Raw genomic sequence first — 17071 nt, 5'->3', positions numbered from 1 at the left:
CCGTGGCCGCCAATCCGAAAGGGGTTGGCCCGGCCCGCTCCTTCTCACGTGACGCGCGCCCCGTGCTGGCCCCTTGACGGCCCCCGGATGCGGAAGTAGCGAGTGGTCGCCCGTAGGTGGGAGGGGGTGGAAATCTCGTCGGGACGGTGCCGCTGAGGTCGGTCGCCGGCGGGAGACGCGGGACCGGGAGGTTAGGGTCCCCGCTGCTCGTTCCGCGGCCGACTGTAAGGGGTGGGGTTGCGCTCGGGCTCTGCCGCAGGAAAGCCGGCCCTGGCGGCGCTGCTACCGGCGGCTGGCTCAGTCCCGCGGCGGCACGGAGCGTTGAGGCGTCCGAGCTCCCTCCGCGCATCCCCCCCCCCCTTCTTCTCCGCCGACCTTCCCCTGGGGTTGCCGGGGCTCTGGCGCGGGTCGCCGCGCTGCTCGCTCTGCGGTACCGCATCCCCGGAGGGTGGCGGCCCCCGCCGGGCCCCGCCGCTGCCAGACCGCCCCTAGGAGCTGCTCCGGGGGGGGGGGGCGGGAAACTCGGGCCCCTCGCTTTACTCCTCTAACTCATTTTATAGATGTGCAACTGAAGGAACGCAGGCGTTTCCCTAGCAGGGTTAGCGAGCGTGAGAGCTGGCTGGGAACGCATCGGGTTTATTCAGTCTCCCCGTTCCCCCCCGTGCGGGGCAGTACGCTGCCGGCCCTGCGTCCCCGCGCCGTCCTCGGTGCCAGTCCTGCCGTCGTACGCTGCAGCCGAGCGTCTGATCCTTCCAGACCCACGTCAATCCCAAGTTCGAAGGTTTTACAGAGTTTGTTTTCACAAACTTCGGATGTGCGGGTTTTTTTCCCACCATGCCTTCATAACTCGGTAATTGAATCGGCTTTCTGAAGAGCGCATCTGCAAGCTTAATACTTGAGTATTGTTGAAAGGCATACTTCTAAGTTCCTCTGAGTTTTCATTTGCTGTAAGAGTACAGTTATGACTAGAAGAGCTTGTATTTTAATTTACTAACGTGGCCATAGCTTTATTCCTACTGATAATTTCCAGTTGAAATGCACTTCTAAAAAGAGTAAATCGTAAAACTAAAGGTCCTCCTTTGAAATATGCTTTATGTTAAATGAAAGTGCCAGGAAGAAAAAAATGATGCAGTTAAAGTAATGCACACCGGTGCCCCCAGTGTTTGCTTGGCCCTGTACCGCTGCCCTCTGCTGGGTACAGCTCTGCTGCGCTGCTGTGAAATCAGTCCGGTTGTGGATCCCAGCATCTTTGGGAGTCGTGGGAAAGACATGTGAAAGAGATGGAATGACAAAATCAGGAGATATAGTTGGCAGCGGGCATAAGTCTGGGTATTTGTTTTAATGCGTTTAACACGAGGTTCAGAGTTTATCCTTGAAATATGAAAGATGTGATTCTAGAGAGTGGTACTAGCTCTCTGACAGGAGGCTGGTAGAAGAGGTCATTACTAAACTTTTAGTCTGACGTTTATTAAACTTTGTAATGTGCCTGCCTTTCAGGGGTGGCGTTCTTGGCTATGGGGTGGTACAACATTCTTTGTTCATGCACAGAGTCTAAAGAATGGTTTTGTAATGACGAGAGATCTGTGTTTGCTTTCATTTCTATATTAGATATGCAAGATGTCTTCAACTGTTTTTACTCAAAGCAGCTGAGAAGAACTGGAATTCAAGATGAGAACCAACAAGGTGTACAAGCTCGTCATACATAAGAAGGGTTTTGGAGGCAGTGGTCAGTATCTCCTGGTTCATAACAGTGAGACTAGCACTCTCTTACTTAACTGAAAGCAATTAACTGATTTATTGATCTTTTTAACAAAACAGTGAAGGTGGAACTTTGATATAACAAGCAGTATTACCAGCCAGAGTTTGGAAAGCTCTTTTTTAAAAGCAAGGTACAGCAGAATGAAACTGCATTTGTCAGAACAGAACGAGATTGCACCCAAAAAATAAAATTGTTTTATTCTACCTCTTCCCCTTTGGTTGCATTGCTTTTCTTTTAAACTTGTATTTCAGTCACCCTAGTACGTGACAGACATGTCAGTGACTTATGACTGTGTGTAGGTGTGTTTCTGTGTACTAAGAACAATGTCATTTATTTGATTGCTCCCTACTTCTAGACTTACAGCATGTTAATGAATCTTGTTAAGATTCTGTAGCTATCTACTTTCCTGCTGGTGTTTCTTATATGAAAAATACAAAATATGATTCTGCCTGCCTAATTGAGGCATGCTCTTTTGCTGAACAAATCTTTTGTGAAAGTTCTGTGATTTGAAAGAGAAGTTTTCCCCACAAGAGCGGCCAGACTGAAGTGGCTGGGTAGGGGCAGTGTCATGTAGTGAATACAATACATTGCTGACATGTTAATCCTGGGCTAGTGTATTTATGTAGAGTAAGCTATTGCATACGAACATGCAAGCATCTGTGTTTGGTATATATCTGTTCACTGCAGTTTTCCTCATTCATTTATGTCTTGTAGATGATGAACTGGTGGTAAATCCTAAAGTATTTCTTCAAATCAAGTTGGGAGATGTTGTGGAAATTGCACATCCCAATGATGAATACAGGTGAATTCTCTTTTTGCTGATATCTGTCAGGTGTGGTTAGAGTACTGAAAGGGCATGTTGATGTACAGCGGCTTCCCAAGCAAGAGGCTCTTAGAGCTGATATACCTTTGCTTCAAGATGCTGCCATGGTTTTTTTTCCTGCCTGAAGAAAAGTAGAGGGGATAACTATAGCAGGATCTTTTCCTTAAAGTTTATGGAATTGTTTGTGTTTGTTGTTAGTTTGCTGACCTTTCATAGGGCAAGTAGCACCTGAACATAGAATCTACAATGTCTTTATCTTCTTCATCGAGCTGCTTTTACCTGATGAGATTATTCTTCTGTCCTGTAGTATATCTTAGGCAAAATGAAAACTTCCTGGTCAGCTATAAAAATGTAAACGTTCTTATATGAAGCTGTTCATCCTGCAGCCTGTATCTGAAAAGTACCAGTGTACTTGTATGAGGTTCTGAGAAGTTCCTGTGTGACATACTTTCCCATTTAGAGTATCATCTTCACCTAAAGAGTAACTTATAATAGGTGTAAGGAACAAGATAGGTGTAAAGAACAAGACAGGGTGACAGGCAGGGAGGATGATGTATGAAACTTTCTAGAAAAAATTAATGTTTCTCTTAGCTTATCCCATGCTCCATGTTAGTAAACAGTTTTGAGAGGGTGATTTAACAGAGTAGACTGTTGGTATCTCACCTTGTCTATCTTTTTTCTTTTTCACATGCTAGTCCCCTGCTTCTACAAGTGAAGTCACTTAAGGAAGATTTGCAGAAAGGTAAAACTCTAGACTCATAGTATGCATAGTAAAATCATAGACAAAGATTATGTGATTGGGCTGTACCTGTGATTGACTAATGCGTGTATTTTACCTTTGTAAGAAAATCAATGCTTTGTGTATTTAGGAAAGGAAAGATTATAATTTTATCAGAAGGTGAATAGCTAATTAAAAATCTGCTTTTGATTTAGTAATGTGGGGTATAATTTAAACCAAATTGGCTTTTTAGCCTTAATTTTTTGTTTCTGCGTTCTCTGACTAGCTTTGTATCTTTTCTTCTTGCAAGAATTAATTCAGCCTAAACTTTGAGTTTATCTCACCTGCTTTCATTTTAATGACTCTTGAATTGGGCCGTAGCTGAAGGAAGCTGTTGTCTCTTGCTGAGGCCCTAAGTGTTTAATGACAGTCTCACTGTATTGCTTTTGTATTTGTAAACCACTTGAAACTTTTGGGGGATGTTCACTTCTCTGTTGTCCTTTCTCATTTTTGTGGCAGAAACTATAAGTGTGGATCAGACAGTTGCACAAGTGTTCCGGTTGCGGCCATACCAGGATGTCCATGTGAATGTTGTTGACCCAAAGGTGTGTGGCTTTGCAACTTTTTTCCATCTGTCCCTCACTTAGCTCAAATCAGAGCCATGTGAATTTCCATCTACAGTAGTATTGGAAAAAAAGGCCTTTATTTTTTATTGAAATGTATTTAGCCTTCTTTCCTAAGAAAATGAGGCTTGGGCAATTGAACTGCTTGTTTGTTTGTTATGTGTCTCTTTCTTCTCTCCCTACCATCCCTGCTCTCTTTTTGAAGTCTGTAGACCAGCTTCAACACAGCTTGATAGAAATTTAGAAATTTCAAATGTCTTTAAGTTCCAGAAATTCAGGATAACCAGGCAGAGTAAACAGTAAGTGGCCTAGCCAAAAGAAGAGCCATGTCATGGATTTACATTATTTGACACCAGAGAGGCATATCTTGTAAATGTCCCAGCTATCAAAAGAGCTTCAGTCAGTGCTTACATTCAGCACAAGACAAAAATCTGCAGGAAACAAGGCTTCCGTAATGTCATGAACAATGGAAATAATTTGTTTTACTTGTGCTTCCAATCTGCACTAAGACTTGTAGCACAGATTGTGTCCTTCGGCTTTTTCTGGTCACATTGTGCAGTGTCTTGCAGCTCACAGTAGTTCCAGGTACACCCGCAACTTTGGCAGTTATTCTGATGTGACTTCCCTTTTATCTTGCTTCTGTTAGGAGTATTGACTTGCTTTAGAACGGCCTTCCCTGTAACATTTGGTTCTTACCGGAACAGATTGAAGGGTGCTACTTAGAAACAACCAGTAAAATCTAAGCACTATTTTTCTCCTGTTTCCCAGGAGGTGACCTTGGACTTGGTGGAGCTGACTTTTAAAGATCAGTATATTGGGCGTGGGGATATGTGGCGACTGAAGAAAAGTTTGGTAAGGCCTCTGCTGTCCTCATGTGTAGGATGGAGATTACCTGCCTTTTTCTTTGCTTGCTGTAAAAGAAAATAAGTGTTTTACAAAATACAGAAAACTGAGGACAAGACCACTATCAGCAGCTCCTGAGGAACTTATGCTGTAAATGGTACATCAGGATACCATTTTCTAAATGGATGTAAATGTGTTGCAGAAAAAATTAATCCCATCATTTCCTACTCCATTGCCATAATGTTAATTACTGCCTTGGGCACTGAAAATGCTGTTGAGAGGTTTTTTTTTCTTATGTTCCGAATTTTAATGATTTACTACATTTGGTAGGAATTGAATCCAAATATTTTTCAAGTAGAAGTATGCTAAAGTATCTCCTCTCCAATAGCACTGCTTAATAAGCAACTATTAGAATATTTTGTTTCTCTATCTCTGAAGTGCAGTCTTTGGCTCTTCTAAGCACAGTGAATTAGACAAGTGAACCCAATAAAAGTTCATATGTGTTAAAAACTATTTTCTGTTGTCTGTTGCAGAGGTTCTGTAGGCTGAGATAGTAGTAGTAAATATGCCAAGTGGTTTTCATGGTTTTATGGCAGAAGTCAGGTGTTTGAGCTTGAATGTTTTTTTTGTGTAAATTGGTCTGCTCACTCTGAGCCTACTGTTCTTTTAACACCTGTAACTATTCTTTCTTAGGTCAGCACATGTGCATATGTCACCCAAAAAGTTGAATTTGCAGGTATCAGGTCAGTGCCTCCTCTGAGGGCTTACTGTTACTTATGACTTTAGATTAATGGGTCCAGAGTATCCAACTGGAGTATCTACTCTGAAAAATTCTTCATGTTTTATTGTTCTCTTACTCTTATACAGATGTCTGTCTGCACCATGAGGTGGGGGAAGGTTTCTATCTGATTTGGGGTGGAAGAAACTAATAGTAGGACGGCCAGCCACACTTGCCTCTGATGAATGCCAAATAATTTTCCTTTTACCTCTTATAATATTTTGCCCCTTCCTAAGATGTATTAATAGCTCAGATGAGTGTTACTTCAGTTACTGTTGAGATGACAAAGGGACAAGGAACTGTGCAGATGCAGATGGAAATGGCTGTTTGGCATCTTTTGGATTAAAGATCAGGTTTTAACCAAATAAACTTTTACTCTGTCTTGAAGTCATCCTTGAATGCAGATTTTGGTACATCCCTTATTTGCTCAAATACTGATTCTCTAATCCTCATATTCACTCTGGTTAGCAAATTTTCTGCACTCCTTTTCTTCCAGGGCACAGGCAGGTGAACTGTGGGTAAAGAGTGAGAAAGTCACTTGTGGATACATCAGTGAGGACACTCGGGTAAGATTTCAGGGAGCAGAGGAAAGGAAGTTCTTTCACTTCGTTTCCTTGTTGGGTTTCTTGTAATTCTCTCTTGCTTGCAGATTTGTATGGATCATTTGAATTGGATGTATTGTAAGGTGAAGAATGGCAATAAATTCAGGTGAATGAATGATTAGTAAAGTTTAACTCTTCTGTGCTGGCAGCACTAGGAATTACTCAGGCTGTTGAACTGCCAGCTTGTTAGAGCGTAAATTCCGTATGATGCAGTGGGCACAGTAATAAAAGTTGCTCTGTAGTTAACTTCTGCATTTGGCCCTTTTAGTGAATGTACCTTGTTTTAAATAAGATCTTTCATTCCTTTGCAGGTAGTCTTCCGCTCCACTTCTGCCATGGTTTATATTTTTATCCAGATGAGCTGTGAAATGTGGGATTTTGATATTTATGGTATGTAGGTAACTGACCTCCCTGATTGTGAATGTGGATGGCAGCAGCTATCCTTTCTGCCCCTACTGGAAAACTGCCACAACTATTTATTTCTGCCACTACTAGGAAGCTAAAATATCCTGCCTTTGGCCTATGCAGTGCTCCGAGGTGCACTATGGTGCATTATTAGATCCTTATTTGCTTTTATGTCACCTGGGTATTCCATAATTTTCCTGTCCCTACTGTAGGGCCTGGGTACTGTTAGCTCAGTGACAAAATCAAGTGGGACAACTGACTATGAACCTTGGAAAGGTTTTCTGTGGATATGAACATGTTTGGTGGTGAGGGCAGGTGAATACCTGTGTGAATCCTGAAACCAGAAATGTATGGAAGTCCTGTGCAAAGAGGACCTTGATGTTTTAGATTTCTCTTGACTTTGGCTTAGCGAGGAAGCAAAAACCCTGCCTTAGCCCTTGTAGAGTCAACTAGAAGTATTAAAACTGTAGGCATTAAGAATGAGTCACTTATCTGTGTCACTGTCCTATCTTTTTTTCCTTTTTTTTTTTTTCTGGCTTAATCCTTTAGCAAACCTCTTACCACTTCCTTTGACCATGTGTTTGGGCATATGCAACTGGGCAACTATTCAAAACTGAGCAGGGAATCAGTTGTGCATACTATGCCTAAAAGATAGTACAGATGCTTTCCCAGCGTGCTGCGTATGTGTTGGAAAAATGAATTTAAAGGTCAGATGCTTTTGACGTTAAGAGTCTTGTTTACATCCTCTGAAACATAGTCATGCCTTTTAATCTTTTTATCATCTTTGCTTTAGTGATCTTAGCATTCCTTATGCATACAGCTGCTCTGATTCTAATAAAAATAATTGTCCTACAATTTCAGGGTTAAATATACCCCATAGCTGAAGTAACTGCTGTTATTTGATGCTTTGGAGATGTTTACTTTGCAGGGGACCTATACTTTGAGAAAGCTGTGAACGGTTTCCTTGCTGACCTCTTCACAAAATGGAAGGTAAATAGGTGATTGAATTCATCCTGTTCTGAAAGAACAAGTCAATGCCATCTTAATGAGCCCACTGATATGCCAGTTTGAGGAAGACCCAGCTTGTGTCAGGCAGTGCTAAGATTTACAGGACTATGAGAGGTGGCTCCTGGGCATCAAAAGAGTGGTTACTGCAGGTCTGCATTAGATCATACATGTGCCGAGTGACCCCAGTACTGATCTGTTGTATATGCTGTGTTTGTATCATGCAATTTGTTTGTGTGGAGGCTTTGACTGCACTAAAGTCACTAAATGTGTGATATAGTTGTTTGTGCTTGTGCGGTAATGCGCAAGTCTGGTTGACACAATTTTATTTGTTCTGGGACTTGGTTCCGAATATTTCCCTGGTACAGTGTGTATGTAATCTGTTTAGTGCTGCAGTCTTGTAGCATGAGGGGTTCCAGGTTGTAGCATGTGGGCCACTGATGATGTGCAGTGTTCTTGAAAGCGAATTGCTTCAAAAACAAAGCCTTACTACCTCTTACAGTGAACAACCCAGAGCTGTCTCCTAGCTCAGAGCCAGGTTAACTGCTGTTAGCAGTCCTGCAGCAGACTTCCACTGACTTGAGAGAACCATATCAGTACTCAAAAAAAGGCATATATAAATTCTGCAACCTCAGTTGAAAGAACAGCTAGACAAGGCAAAAGAGTCTGAAATCCTAAATGTGTAACATCTATGCATAGTGCAGCTCATGATGGTCCTGAATGTTAAGGAGAGCAGGAGCGTGCCCAACAGTTTTGTCTCATTTTCATTGTGCTTTTCGTTCCTTGGAGAGTTATTAGGAGCCCTGCGTGACATGTCTGTAAAATGCGTGTTTCGCTTTTAGTACTACTATAAAATGTTGAATATGGACCTGAGTGATGCCAGGGCTCATGGGGTTTTTCAAGCTTTTCCTTTCGAGGGGATGGTCAGTGGGCTCTTTACAGCCTAATTCCATTGCATGCATTAGCACTGTAACTGTTTAGTGAAGTTTTAATATCTCTGGAATTGTTAGGGGCATCTCTCTAAACAGAAGCAAATAAGAATATCAAATTGCCATGAGTATGTATAAACAAATTAAGTCAACTATTTTTTTAAACAAAAATGTTTTATCATGGCAACTACAGAGAAGAGTTTCTTTAGAGACTGGTGGAGAGTGCTCCTGTTAAATGTGATATAGCCTAGAAGCACAGAATCTACAGGACAGACTTTTATGTTATTTCATAGAGGCACATGCAGCACTCATGGAGGTATATTGATACAGCAGTCTGCCTTTTTCTGGTTACCTTTGGCCCTAGGTGTGAGGGGAAGCAGGGTGTTACCGTATGTGTATATACACAGTTTTCTACTGAATGTGACCCTTAAGGTTTTCTTTTTTTCATCTGCTTTTCCTGGACAGGAGAAGAATTGCAGCCATGAAGTGACAGTGGTTCTATTTTCTAGAACATTTTATGAAGCAAAATCTATAGGTATGTAAATTCTGTATTTTCATGTTTCTGTTTTTAAACCCATCTCCTTCTCTCTTTAAAGTTGGTTACAGGTTGCCAGTGACTTTTTTCCCTTTTTGGTGTTTTTTTAATGCCCTTGTCCAGGGTATTCCCTACCAAGCACAGTGGATACACAGCCATTCTTATGAAAGTACTGCAATGAAAACCTTATGTAGAAGAATATATGGCAAATTTTCCTCATCATACTCAAGCTGTCATATTGGTTTAAAAGCAATTTTAATATTGTGTAGGAGATCTGATATTTCTCAAAGTGGTTTTGTTGTTTGTTTGTTGTTTTTTTTAATGGAAATAATAGCTTCTTACTAGAAAAGATGAGTCATTTCTATACAAAAGCATGGGATAATACGTGCTTTTGCTTCTGTTTCAGACGAGTTTCCTGAATCACATCGTGCGTCAATTCGGCAGGATCATGAGGGAAGATTTTATGAAGATTTTTACAAGTATGTCTTCCTCCCAGTTCTTTTACCTCTTGTCCTACAGTATATGTGCAACCCATGTGGAGAATATCATGTTAGTAACTGTAGGACCTTGCAAAGAATTAAGACAGTGAAAAACATCTATGTCTGAAATTGGCAGCAAATTGATGAGCAGTCCCCATTCCATCAGTGAGTCCACACCCATATTTGCTAAGTCAGTCTTCCGTGTGCATGTGAATATTGTGTTGTCTGTGCTCTACTGGAATTGTCGGTAAACTTAAAAGTTCTGTAGTGTTGGGAGTGTTTTTGCATAAGGCTTGGCTATTTTTCAGATCTTTACATTCTTGAGTAGTTGAAGAACAGATGGTGCCATTGCTGAAACCAGAAGTGTTTGCAGTTAGGTACTGGAGCTGTTTGGCTGATGGTCACAACAGATGAAGCTGTTGAAGCTGTCATGTGATTCTAAACTTGGACTGGGTAGCAATCCTACTGCTTTGCAGAACAGTGCTGCTAGTTGATACATGAAGTTGATCACCCATTTAGAAGTGAGAAATTATTCTGGCTGGGCATGTGCCCAGCTTTGTGTGTACATCTACACCTTAGTGATTGCTACAAGTATGCAGTAATTCTAATGTGCTGCCTAGCAGAAGGAGGAGACACTCGCCTTTTTGTGCATTCCTTTTTCTATAGTTTGTTCATTCCTTCTCGCTTCCTCTTCATAGCTTTCTTTCATGATCCTCATTAAGTTGTGCTCTTTGTAGAGTTGTAGTTCAGAATGAGAGACGAGAAGAGTGGACCTCATTGCTTGTGACCATTAAAAAGCTTTTCATCCAGTATCCTGTGTTAGTACGACTAGAGCAAGCAGGTACAAGAATCCTCCTTTCCCATGCTTTTACCCTTTTCTCTCTCTCTCTCTCTCTCTCTTTTTTTTTTTTTTTTTTTTTTTAAAAGTTGTCTCTAAACTCTCTGGTTTCAGTTGGAGTCTGGTATTGTACTACTTAGTGCTCTCCTGACTTGGCTATTTTGCTTGGGTCTTTCTGTGAGATACACCAATACCAATTTTGCCTGTAATTTGTTGGAGTGATGGGATTTACTACAAATGCAGTTTTATTTTGGTTTGGGGGTTTTGTTTGTTTGCTTTGTTTTGTTTTTTTTGTTTGTTTTTGTTTTTTTTTAAAGCTAGTCTATACAGAGGTGATAATTTTTTTCTTTTTTTCCTTCTGAACACCTGTCCAGAGGGCTTCCCTCCAGGTTACAATTCTACCTCAGCACAAGGGAACTACCTGGAGGCCATAAATCTTTCGTTCAATGGTAAGTTATGAACAATGGGTAAAAATACACAGGGGAAGAACCTTTAAAGCAGCTGCCAATAAATGGGTGTTGACTTCTGTTGCCTGTTCCTTAACACTGTGAAGAGGAGGGGAATATTAAGTGGTTTAGTTATCATTTTCAGCCTCAAAAGAATTGGCTTGTGTGTCTCTGGAAGACCAGTGGCTCTCAAATAACTGAGTATTGGGTATTTCAGGCTTCAGGAACCATTTACAGGGCCTTCTCAGGATGAAACTTTTTCTTCCAGCTGTGTATTTGTATGAGAACCTCTTGGTGTACAAGTTGAAACTTTAAATTATGGAAGCATTTCAAAATCAGGTTAGATCAAACATGATTTAGGTGAACCTGATCCATCTTTTTTTAGCAGGGAGATGGATTTGATGGGCTGGAAGGGCTCTCCAAAGATATACTTTTTGTGATTCTGTACATCAGATGTTGTTCAGTCACCTTAACGGCTTCCATGAGAGGGAGCACAGGATGTTATTTAAATGATTAGTAAAGGACTTTACCTTGTTGGGGTTTTTTGGGGTTTGTTGGTTTTGGGTTTTTTTCTGAGATGTTATAAAGGAAACACTAAGAATGTGAGAAAAAATATTCCTTTTTATGTATCTGGTTCCCATCTTCTCTTCTGCCCTAACTTCTCTCTCTCCTGTAGCTTTATTAACATTTATCGGTTGGACAAGGCTATATACAAGCCCTCTCATGCTTGCATGTGCTTTGTGGAAGCTTGTTTAATGCCACTGTTAACAGTTACCTCCTTTGCTCTGAAAAAACCCCGACCATCCAGCATCTTTTTTCTTTTAAAGTATTCCCTAATTCTTTCTCTTAGTGTTTGACAAGCATTACATAAACCGGAACTTTGATCGGACTGGCCAGATGTCTGTGGTTATCACACCAGGTGTGGGTGTATTTGAAGTTGATCGACTCCTTATGATTCTAACCAAACAGCGGATGATAGACAATGGTAAATAACTAGTGATACTGTGTAATCTTTATGAAGGCAAACAGATATATTTGGAAAAGCTCTAGCCTTTCCTTGCTATGAAAAAGTATCTGTTGTAACTTGTGTACTCTGGGAAGAGGGGTTACAGTTGGGAGACTTGTGTCTGCACTTCATATTGAAATGGGCAGATTTTTGGAGACCTTAGGAGGCATTTAATTTCTTTTGTTTGTGATACAGAACTTCATCTGTCCATGCAGACCTTTCCCTTAAAGGATAATCTTGCATGACTTGCATTTGTTTAGAGGAAACATTTCTTACATCCCCACTGGCACTGTTGGTTTGTAACCATACCACGGGACTGTTAACTACCATTTTCAATATAATTACATCTTAAAATCTGGTATGAATACAAGTTGGGCCTTCAGCTCAAGTTGATGATCTGTTTTGGCTTAGTATATCAGTCCTGCTTGGTACATAGCTGAACTCTACTGTTCTTTGTTTACAGGGATAGGTGTGGACTTGGTGTGCATGGGAGAACAACCACTGCATGCTGTACCACTCTTTAAGGTAATGCATGCTTCTTTTCCCTTCTCTCTACTCCTACTAGAAATGTTACTGATTTTGTGACTAGCTAGACACAACTAGTTGCTATGCTTCTGAATTACTCTTACAGCTCCATAATCGCTGTGGACCTGGTGACTCCAGATTGGGTGATGACTACAATATTCCACACTGGATAAACCATAGGTAGGTGAACTCTATCAGCCTTTGCTAAACACTTCTGCTTTATAATCTGTTGAATTCTATTCTTTCATTGTTTATTTCCTCTGCTCTCCTTGTGAAGCAAAGACATATATTACAATAGTCTTGCAGGATTAGGAATGTTCTTGCAGAACTCTGGGCATTAACGCAACATGTCAGATATGATAGGCAATTTGCAGAGGAAAAGGTCTTGGTCTTAAGTTCTCTCTCCAGCTAACTTAGTTCTAGCCTTTAGCTGTGCTGGAAGGAAGTCAGGAAGCTAAACAAAAAATACAATCACTTCAACTAGATTGGTTATTAGTAAAATCAAATACATCTCAAATGGAGAGTTACAGGTAGAGAAAATGTGGATAATATGGATAAATGGTGGAACAGTTGCAGGAAACACTGAGGTGTTACACTGCTTCACTCTAAGACGTGATAGATTTCCTTTCTGCTTTCTGGTAAACGTTCTGTGCCGTAATACTATCTCTTCTTTCCCTACACACAGAGATCAGGGGTCAGGATGAAAACTACCACTTCCTCTTCAGTTCTTGTTCTGGTGTAGGGTTATTTTTTTTCTCTCTTTTAATACCTCTTTCTATCTGCATGCATTAACTGACTGTCCTGACCAATTAACATTTATGGGTTTCTTATACCCAGTATTTTTGAGTGGCTGGAAGGCATCTGGTCTTTGCCATAGATGAAAAAGGTGTTTGAAGGCTTACAATAAGGCAGGATTTAAAAGATTCAGATAACAAGAAACGGATCTTAATGACTAAATTATTTCAAATGGGAGGAGGTCTGTAGTTTTCAAGTAGCTGATGGGAGTCATTATTGTCATGTAAATTAGGGAGAGAGTCATGTAAACTGCACAGTATGTATAGACAGTGAAAGTGCATACCTTTCTGTAGAAAGAAGTAGTGAATGGGGGAATGCAGATGTAACCATATTAAGAGGTCCAGACTGAGGCTGTATGGAAATCAAACGCTGGTCTTTAAGGAAAGAGTAGCTTCTCTCAAGTTAATAATTTGTCGGTGTTTTCCATATGTCATCTTATGCAGAGGAATGTATCCCCTTTTCTCCATCTAAGCTCAAATTCACAGGCTGTTTGCTGTGGAGCTAACCAACTATGTTCAATTCTTAGAAGACAGCTGAGCCACCCTGTTTTTCCTTTCAGTTTCTACACATCCAAAAGCCAGCTCCTGTGTAATAGTTTCACTCCACGGATCAAGCTGGCAGGAAGGAAGGTAGGTATCTTTCTGATTTATCTTGTCAGATAGCTTTTCTCAGCCAAGCATCAGAATCTTTCTAGCAAGTATTCAAACAGCTGTAACCAAGTGTCTGTGTTAAGAGACAGTGAAAGCAAAGCTGTAATAATTGTTGTAGGGATTGTGAATGAGGGTCTAGTTTGTAGGTCTTTCCTTTCTAGGATGAAACCAGGTGAGAAATGTTCTAGCCACCATAAAAATTAGAGTTTCATTCTGTAATGAAGAACTTCATGGAGAGGAAGAAAGGTGTTGACAAAGATGTGGTTTTTTACACAGGTCTGTGACCCCTGTTGGTATTTAATACTTCTGAAGTGGTCTGTCTGCCTCACTGAGTCAGCAGGATAAACTTTAAGTCTGATGCTTGATCACACTGGGGGATATTTCCTTAGAACATGCTGACTGTTTCCCCTGTCTCTGTCTTTTGTCTTGCTCTCTCTTTTTCTTTTTTTCTTTTTTTTTTTTTTTTTTATGTCACTTCACACTTCCTTTGTTGGACCTTCCAGCCACTGACTGAGAAAGCAAAAAATAACCGAGATGCCTGTAAGTAATTCTGTTCTGGAATGATCTATCCCACTGACTCCCAAACTAACAAACAGCTGTAGTAAGACAATGACATTTCAGTAAAAACATTACCGATGAGTTGTGGGAAGGGACAAAAACCATTAAAAGCACATAGTTATTATCCAGGATGTTAATGTGCATATGTCAGTTGCCACCTTGGCAAATAACTAACACGGAGGGGTGAGTTTCTGCCCTGACTGCCTGTCACCTGGCTAGAGGAATAGATGGTGTCTGGCTGGTGTGCTAGTGGTACTGTTCGTGGGAGTAGGACAGGAGGGCATTCACTGGCTTGGGATGTTGTCAGTGCTATGGCCACAGAATTACAGTGGGAGATGCCTGCATTCTTCTAATACCACCTCATTTCAGGAAGGTGTATGTTCTATAAGTGAGTCTGTCCATTGTTTCAAAGGGGCTTTAAAATGTGCAATTCCCTCATGAGGGAACTGCTCATGAGACTTTTATATGTGATTTCTTTTGGAATAGACAGTTTTCTTAGCAGTGAGAGTTGGATACTTGCAGATCTTGAACATTCTTGAAAGAGGTTCCAGTGCTATGTGACTTTTATTTCAGCATTAGGGGCTCCAAAAGATGCTGAGAATGCCCTGCCTATCCAGGTAGATTATGATGGCTATGATGCCCAGGTGTTCAGACTGCCAGGCCCATCCAGAGCCCAGCGCTGTACTACTTTCAGGTAAGAGGCTTGTGAGTGTACCAGTTCTAGAGAAGCCATGTTATGGTTGATGCATAAAATGCTTTGATAAATACAAGGAGAATTAAGCTCCATGTGCTTACAGTTGAACAAAAAGCTTTATCTGTAGCTAGTATTTATGGCTGGTTGTCTGGTATTTTACTTCTAAGATAGCGCGTGGCATCTAGGCAAAGGAATAAGTATACTTTTTCCTTACATCTTTAATTTCGTCTGAAGTAGAATGAAGCTAGTCTTCCTTGCTAAGTTCCTAGCAGATTTTGCAAGCTGGATAAGAAAGTACTTGCACAATAGACTTGCACAGAGTTGTAGAAATAGCATTAGGTTGATGTACTGCTTAGTAACTGGTGCTGAACAGAGTGGTGGGGAATCTTCCCTGAAAATGATGGCTTTCTGAATGAGAGAAGAAACAGAGAAGCTGAGTGCAGGTTCTCAAATATTCCACAGTCTTTCATCTGAGAAGAAAGGCTAATTATTCTCTGGTCCTGGCCAAATTAATTGAACAACCTATAAATTTTAGTGCTTTTTCAGGAATATGGAATTGATGAATTTCTTTTGAAGTATTTTTTTGCTTTCCTCCTTTCAGTAGTATTGTCTAAATCTGAGGAAGCTGTGCATGTAGACTTGCTTTTTAATATGAGCAGCTTGTAGAAATCCATGCTGGAAGATGCCAGTACAGTTTAATGTAGTTAATAATTCCAAGTCGTTTCCCTATAGCTATGTGTTCCTAGCACTGTAGGCTTAGGTCTATTATCTTCTAGATCACATCGATCTTACCAGCTTGGTGTGGTGTCTGTAGAATTGCATAAAGTCAAGCATGCTCTTTTCACAGCTGTTGTGCTGGCAGCATTTTAATGTTCTGTTTTTCTATTGTACGATGCACAAAAGTATATAGTACCCGCATAGTAAAAAAAATAGTGATAGTTTCCTTGTAGTCCTCTTCTTGAGTTCACCTATTGAGTATTGAGTCTCTTACATGACTTGGGCCTGTTCAAGCCCCTTGATAACCCAGGAATTAATCTCTTTTTCATATCACTGGACATATCTGTTTATTTTCAGCAGGTCTGTGAGGGAGAGAGAAAGTCGTACCAGAAAGAGCTCTAGTTCCTATGACGTCTCATGCAGCCCTTCTCTGCAGAGCCGCACGCTGCCCCCAGAGGAGGTGAGGAGCCAGGCTTCTGATGACAGCTCACTGGGCAAGATCTCCAACATCCTGATGATCCCACGGCCTCATCTGCACCAGTGTGAAGTCAGCAGCTCTTTGGGCTATACCAGCACCAGAGGTCAGCCTAAGGCAGATGGGAAAGTACCTTAGGTGGTGAGAGGGGAGAGAGAAGATGGAAGTTTGTGTTGGCCGCTGCCAGGCCAGCACAGGGGAGATGGTGCCTTATATTAGCATGCATGGTACACCTTTTCCACAGCTTCAGCTACGGCTGGGTGTGTGTTCTCCCTTTGTTATCCTTGTCTAATTCCACTGCTTTTTTTTTTTGTTGGCTTGTCCTAAATAGAAATGTCCTGACACCGATTTGCTCTTTTCCCTTGTCTATTGCCTTCTTTAATATTTGACTATTCTCCTGTGCCTGCCTGCAAATGTGGACATATACAAGTGACTTTTTATTATCCAGGTCACCTATAATCTGTCAAATGAGAATTGGCCTTAGTAACGAGCCCTGGGGGACCCTGCTTATAACTTCTCTCTATAGGGATTTGTTGTCATTAAGAGTCACTTTCTGGATCCTTCCTTTTGACAATGTACTGCTGAACTATCTTGGTGTGTTAGCAGTGCTGGCAGTCTCCTTTCTTTCCTTCCAGTTTAATTTTGTTCTCAGACAGTAAGCAGTATCTTCTACAGGCCCAACTCATTTCTAGGTAAATTGTATTCCTCCTGCAATTGCTTGGTCTTCTGTAAAATTCTGTCCCTGAAGGCTCTTTATGGGGTTTTTATGTCATGCTGTATGACACCTGATACCATATTCATCCTGTTACAGGAACTGGATTTACTGGTGTGGAACTGCTATCACACAGCGTACTTCACATTACATTTA

At 41.1% G+C, this 17071-nt stretch overlaps 1 protein-coding gene across 14 annotated transcripts in view; it reads left to right on the top strand.

Moving 5' to 3' along the window:
* Window positions 1-75: 75 nt before the first annotated feature.
* The window catches only part of DEPDC5 (DEP domain containing 5, GATOR1 subcomplex subunit), a 48172-nt gene continuing 31176 nt past the window's right edge, over window positions 76-17071 (top strand). For 5 of the 14 annotated variants that reach the window (XR_011326678.1, XM_069795170.1, XM_069795174.1 and 2 more), the window contains exons 1-21: window positions 80-190; window positions 1609-1726; window positions 2474-2561; window positions 3278-3324; window positions 3820-3905; window positions 4692-4775; window positions 5460-5509; window positions 6041-6110; window positions 6458-6536; window positions 7480-7541; window positions 8951-9020; window positions 9427-9499; window positions 10237-10340; window positions 10712-10786; window positions 11634-11768; window positions 12253-12314; window positions 12421-12494; window positions 13669-13738; window positions 14263-14299; window positions 14891-15011; window positions 16086-16309. Coding sequence is in view for 13 of the 14 variants with exons in the window: in XM_069795170.1 (XP_069651271.1) it covers window positions 1669-1726; window positions 2474-2561; window positions 3278-3324; window positions 3820-3905; window positions 4692-4775; window positions 5460-5509; window positions 6041-6110; window positions 6458-6536; window positions 7480-7541; window positions 8951-9020; window positions 9427-9499; window positions 10237-10340; window positions 10712-10786; window positions 11634-11768; window positions 12253-12314; window positions 12421-12494; window positions 13669-13738; window positions 14263-14299; window positions 14891-15011; window positions 16086-16309 (1669 nt within the window). In the remaining variant the exon portion in view is untranslated. Of the gene's footprint in view, window positions 225-251; window positions 851-926; window positions 948-1608; window positions 1727-2473; window positions 2562-3277; window positions 3325-3819; window positions 3906-4691; window positions 4776-5459; window positions 5510-6040; window positions 6111-6457; window positions 6537-7479; window positions 7542-8950; window positions 9021-9426; window positions 9500-10236; window positions 10341-10711; window positions 10787-11633; window positions 11769-12252; window positions 12315-12420; window positions 12495-13668; window positions 13739-14262; window positions 14300-14890; window positions 15012-16085; window positions 16310-17071 lie in introns of those variants that run through there. The other 9 variants (XM_069795176.1, XM_069795171.1, XM_069795175.1 and 6 more) reach the window with 6 other exon arrangements.

The sequence above is a fragment of the Haliaeetus albicilla genome, chromosome 10 (genome assembly GCF_947461875.1).
Source record: "Haliaeetus albicilla chromosome 10, bHalAlb1.1, whole genome shotgun sequence".
Taxonomy (NCBI): domain Eukaryota; kingdom Metazoa; phylum Chordata; class Aves; order Accipitriformes; family Accipitridae; genus Haliaeetus; species Haliaeetus albicilla.
This window is presented reverse-complemented; position numbering and strand designations above follow the sequence as displayed.